Source organism: Mus pahari, unplaced genomic scaffold (genome assembly GCF_900095145.1).
Source record: "Mus pahari unplaced genomic scaffold, PAHARI_EIJ_v1.1 scaffold_11415_1, whole genome shotgun sequence".
Classification (NCBI taxonomy): Eukaryota; Metazoa; Chordata; class Mammalia; order Rodentia; family Muridae; genus Mus; species Mus pahari.
The window spans coordinates 1-5,682 of NW_018393875.1; the positions used below are offsets into that span (position 1 = coordinate 1).

At 44.7% G+C, this 5,682-nt stretch overlaps 1 protein-coding gene across 1 annotated transcript; it reads left to right on the forward strand.

Moving 5' to 3' along the window:
- The first annotated feature begins 1,928 nt into the window (after nucleotides 1-1,928).
- LOC110315771 (mast cell protease 1) lies at nucleotides 1,929-4,552 on the forward strand. The gene is made up of 5 exons (XM_021189741.1): nucleotides 1,929-2,012; nucleotides 2,518-2,668; nucleotides 3,183-3,318; nucleotides 3,517-3,771; nucleotides 4,157-4,552. The coding sequence occupies exons 1-5, from the start codon at nucleotides 1,958-1,960 to the stop codon at nucleotides 4,298-4,300; spliced, it is 741 nt and encodes a 246-aa protein (XP_021045400.1). The 5' UTR covers nucleotides 1,929-1,957; the 3' UTR covers nucleotides 4,301-4,552.
- The last annotated feature ends 1,130 nt before the right edge of the window (nucleotides 4,553-5,682 follow it).

Consider the following 5,682-nt stretch of genomic DNA (forward strand, 5'->3'; position numbering starts at 1 on the left):
TAATCCACTGTAGTTCTCCAAGATGCAAGTAGATATCCTGATGGGGTGATGTAGCAGGCATGCCCTCATCTGTATTGTTGAATAATGTGTTATTTACATTGACTCCTGGATAACTTCATGTATACTAAGGCCCTGGTTTACTTTTTGGTAAAAAGAGACAATTGTGAAGTTTTTCACTAGTTCCTGGCATAATGCCACTTCCTGAAGCAGGCAACCAGTGTGGGGATGAGGCCAATTGATAACTATCTCTGGCCTACCTCTTAATTCATACACTGCAAAATGAGAATGTTTATTTGGAGCACTGTGTATAGACCGTCTCAAGGTCTGTCCCATAACTGGGACTACACAATAATTTGGGGTCTTTACAAAGTATTATCAGGTCAGTTTCAATGCTCAGTAATTTAAAAAAACCCCTTAATTTACTCTTTTCTAATTCTTATTGCTGTGCTCAGACAGCCCCTTGTAGCTCTGAGGAAGCAAAGGAAGGAAATGCAGAATAGAGTTGGAGCCAGAACTCTCCTCAAGGGCAGCCCGTCTCGGTCATGCAAAAAGACCTGAGTTGTCTGCTCCAAGTCTGGCTTCATAAGATAAGGCTTCATAAGATAGCAAATGCCTCTTTTTACCAGACCTAGAATTTTTCCTCAAAGCTTCATGATTCTAGAACATCAAGTCCAATTATATGGTTCATTGAGATGCAGAGTCTTTGAGTCTGAACAAGTGCTTGTGTGGGTTACTACATTACTCCAGCTGTATAATATCTTTTTCTTTGAAATTTCATCACAATAAATTGGTTTTATCTGTAGAAAAGTTTTCATTCTCATTTTGAACCACAAATAATGTCCAAAACACTCACTTTCTCCGACACTGTTCTTGAATACTTAAACACAATGAGCCAAACACTGTGCACTCTTAGGATCTCTGGCTATAAATACTTAATACCCTAAAGCCTTGTGTTGCGTTGCAGATACCCAAGATCTTTTATTCTGTGATATTCTGAAATTCCATAGAATCCTCCATCAATATGTATTACAATGTCTAACAAAGAGACTATTCATATGATTAAATCAGGACATTTACTTATATATAGCAGCTGTTCACAACGTGTGGGTCATGACCCCTTTAAAGGTCAAATATTAAATATCCTGCATATTACAAATTTCCTGTTAAAATTCAAAACCATAACAATATTAAAGTTATAAAGTAGCAATGAATTAATTTTGCGGCTGGGGTCACCATAATATGACCAGAACAGGCCATATTGGCACCACAATGGTTCCATTTAGTAACTGTACTAAAAGGTCATACCATTAGGAAGGTGGGGACCACTGACTTAATTAAGGTCTTGGTCACGCCCTACATACTGTATATTCAATACACTCTCCCCACACCTTCATCCCTCTCAGCCACATTCCATCATCTCCTACTTATTTGAATAAAGATGAGGTGACCTAGCACTGGTCAACACAAACAATGGCACTCAGGCTAAATCAGCCCACCACCAATTTTTTGTTTTTTTTTTTTAAATAAAATGTACTTCCTCTTCCTCATGTGCTCATACACTACAGATGCCTTTGTTTGTGCTTCAGCAAAAGAGTTAAGAATTTACGTATATTCCACATGGGTCTCAAAGCTGACAATAATACCTGGATGCTTAGAATAACAGTTCCATGATGCCTGGTCAAGGTCCAACTCCATTTGTGTTGCTGTCCTGCCTCCTGGGAGCCACTTTGAAGGATGCAGTTACCATGTCATCGTGGGATCCAAGAGTGTCAAGACCTAGCCACAGACTCAACACCACCAGTGGGCACAGTCATGAGAATTTCTGATAAGGAAAATAAGGCTTGACCAAGACAGATCTGTGGTTCCCAGCCTGGCCTTTCTCCCACATTGGACCTATAAAAGCAGGAACCAGGACAGCAACACCCTAGAAGCTCACCCAGGCTGCACCACTGGCAAAATGCAGGTCCTACTATTCCTGATTGCACTTCTCTTGCCTTCTGGAGCTGGAGCTGGTGAGTTTTGTCTTCATCTCCCTAGCCTCCCAATTTCAGCAGGGGATCATAATCTGTTAGCTGTGGTAAAAGAGACCCTAAGATAAGGCAGGGTCCTAAATTGAGGTAGTCCAGGGGAAATCTCCAGATCAAAGAAGAATGAAAAACTAACTCTTGTTCACATCATTTCATCAAAATATTCTCTGTTCTGATAGGCAGCTCTTCTCTGGCCTTCTTTAGTGTTGAGGAAGACCAGATGAATGTGTGGAGAAAAGTCTAATGATATGGAAAGTCAGAAACATGAATGGTCATTGTGTTCTGAATGAAGGATGATGGTAGAAGGGAGGATTGGGGAGGAAATATCAAGAGGAGAGAAAAGACCAAAGGACAAGTGGGGGATCCGATCCCCACGCGAGGTGGGATGAGCTCAGAGTAATCGCTCAGTTTTACTGCACCTTCCCTTGCTTGCACTGTGTTGAGGTGTTCCAGAAGTTGGTGACCAAAGACTTGGGGTTCTTTGTTCCAGAGGAGATTATTGGTGGTGTTGAGTCTAGACCACATTCCCGCCCTTACATGGCCCGTCTGAAGATCATCACTGATGGAGGTTCTGAGGACAGCTGTGGTGGGTTTCTCATAGCCCCCCAATTTGTGTTGACTGCTGCACACTGTAGAGGAAGGTAAGAGGCTTCTCCTCTATGAGGAAATGCAGGAGACAGAGGCCCAGAGCAGCAGAGGCCTGAGGAAATCTCTGAGCACTGCTCATCTGCAGATGGGCTCTCCTTACACCAAGAGGTAAAGGGAGCACAGGGCCACTCAATGGACCATCTCATGTGTGGTCTCTATTTTCAGAGGTCAGAACTTTAAGCAGGGCTCTAGTTGGGATGAAAACTACAGCTCTGGCTTGTCCTGGTGTCACCAGAGCTCAGACATGGTGTGGGGTGTAACCCCAAGTAGAGTGTCCACTTACCCTGTGGAAATCCATGGGTTCAGATGATGCTCTGGAAGGCGGGGTGTGGGTAGAGTTCTCATTCCTGTGATTTCTTGAGACCTGTTGTTCTAGGAAGGCCATGTTCCATCTCAAGAGTGTCCAGGGGCTCTACTCTGGGCCAGAGAAGAAAGACCCTGGTGCCCCTCACCTTGGAATGAGTCCTCCTCATAAGACTTTTCACTGCCTCTTTTCTCTTTCAACAGAGAAATCATTGTCACCCTTGGAGCTCATGATGTGAGCAAGACTGAATCCACACAACAGAGGATAAAAGTTGAAAAACAATTCATTCACAAAAATTACAACACGTTTTTCAAACTCTATGACATCATGTTATTGAAGGTACCCTTCTGTTTCTGGCTCTGATTAAGTCTCCTCTCTTTAACTCTCCCCCAGCTCAGGACTTTGAACACTCTCTTGTCAAGTCCTTTTCCTCAGAACCTAAATCTGAATTCTATGCCATTATGGAGCTACTGGGAAAGGACACATGCCCAAGCATCCTTCTCTGGTTTGCCATCTCTTCTCTCCTTCTCCCAACAGCTTGAAGAGAAAGCTAAGTTGACTCCTGCTGTGGATGTAGTTCCCCTGCCTGGTCCCTCTGACTTTATCGACCCTGGGAAGATGTGCTGGACTGCTGGCTGGGGGAAAACTGGAGTGAGAGAACCTACCTCAGATACCCTGAGAGAGGTTGAACTGAAAATCCTGGATAAAGAGGCCTGTAGAATGTATAAACGTTATGACTATAACTTCGAGGTCTGTGTGGGAAGTTCCACAAAGTTAAAAACAGCATATATGGTGAGTGCACACTTGCATTTCCTCCCCACATCGTGACACAGCATCAGTGTAGGAAGTGTGCCAAACATCTCTCCATGGCAGTGACTAATGCCTGTTCTTAGGCTTCTACTCCTGAGACTCTGGGAACAGATATTCTCCTTCTCTTTCTCAACTCCCTATGCCCAAGCCCTGCCCACAACCTTCCCGTGAGGTTCCAGAAGAGAAAGGATGGGAGTAAAGGGAGACATGCTAGCACTGGGGCAAGGACAGAGGGTGGGGAATCAGGCAGTAAATCTCTAACTTCAGACTCTAGACAGACAGGACCTCATTCCAGGGTTAGCTATTTTTGAGCTCGTATTTAGGGGAAAGAAAACTTTGTTCATATTCTGATTTTTCTTACTTACAGAAAGATTCTGGGGGACCTCTTCTGTGTGCTGGTGTGGCCCATGGTATTGCATCTTATGGGCATTCATATGGAAAGCCCCCTTCAGTCTTCACCAGAATCTCCGCATATGTGCCCTGGATTAATAGAGTCATAAATGGCAAGTAGCTGATAAGTTTAACAAGCCTGAGGCAGATTCTCCAAGCCAGAGCTCTCTGGTATCCTTTGTGTTCAACAAAGCCTGTCCACAGACTGTCCACAGCATGCCCTCAGCCTCACCCCAGCCTATGTACAGCCTGCCTTTAGCTTGCCCCCATCCTGTCCCCAGCTGTCCCTACAAGGATCTCAAAGATACACGAGTCTGTGATTATGGTTTGTTCCCTGTAATGCACCTCAATAAAGACCTAACCTCCGGCAGCTGTGTGACTCCACTCCGTGCTCTAAACACTCAGTCCCTTTCTAAGCACAATGAAGAAACGATTTTATCTTGCCATGTTAACCAACTTGACTTCTGACCTCCTGGTACAGGGTGTGCCACTGTGTGTTATTGAATATTATCTAACACGCATGGCTGTGACCAGTAAGATTTCACATCCAGGGTAATGCGAACTGTTCTGTGCTTCCCACCACTGTCCTGTCTTCTCATCTTCTCCCTCCTCATCACTCAGCTCTTCTGCCCACAAACCCCATGCCTTAGCCACTGCATCTTTCCACACATCATAGCAGACTCCATGCCTAGGTCAGACATGGCTGCTGATCCCTGCGTCCTCCCCACCTACCCTGCCATCACCATCATCTCAGTATTGCACCTGCAGCTAGAGCAGAGCCTGCCTCAGAAGTCCTTGGAGCATGACTGTGGCTGCAGCAGTCACCATGGAGAGCATCAGAACTTTCTGGAACCAAACACAAGCTGGAACCAGCCCGTGATGGGAAGAGACCCTGTAGTACTTAGCATGTACTGGTATTTAGTATGATGGCTCTAGACCTGCATCTGAGCCACCCCCATTCAACTGCCATCTTCCTCAAAGATCCAGGCTTTAAGAAGGATGCTGGAGTTAGGTGACCTTCTAAGTGACCTGCTCTCTTCTTAAAAGCCAAAGTGCCCATTGTCCTTAGTCAAGGGAAGCAATGCTTTAACTACAGGNTTCTGTGGATTCTGAAGGGAAGNGACTACCCATGAGGTCNACTAGGCCTAAGGGGGTATAATATGAAGGCTATGGCCCTCTGACTACTGTACCATTGAAAATTACTGCAGGTACCCGCCTCAGACAAGGAACTCATCACCTCCCCCCTCCTGGCCTGCTTACCTCTCCTCTGGGTTTCCAGCTTCAGCACAGTACAGGAGATATGCAGAGATAGCTTTCAAAGTGCAAGACTCACTATAAAGTCTATTCTAACTCAGGAGGGAGAGCACTAAGACATCTAAAAGGATCTTTTAAAATTAAAGAATCTGAGTTGGATTATAGATACATGGGTAACTGTTTTGCTTTGTGTTGTTTTCTAACTCTTGTTTATATCTGTGTAACTAATTGGGTCTTTTCTCATTTGAC

Excerpts from the sequence above, each read along its gene's own strand:
- LOC110315771 (XM_021189741.1), top strand. The coding sequence starts at position 1,958 with ATGCAGGTCCTACTATTCCTGATTGCACTTCTCTTGCCTTCTGGAGCT. Across the intron at positions 3,319-3,516 it reads ATGACATCATGTTATTGAAG|CTTGAAGAGAAAGCTAAGTT; the intron begins GTACCCTTCTGT and ends TTCTCCCAACAG. Across the intron at positions 3,772-4,156 it reads AGTTAAAAACAGCATATATG|AAAGATTCTGGGGGACCTCT; the intron begins GTGAGTGCACAC and ends TCTTACTTACAG.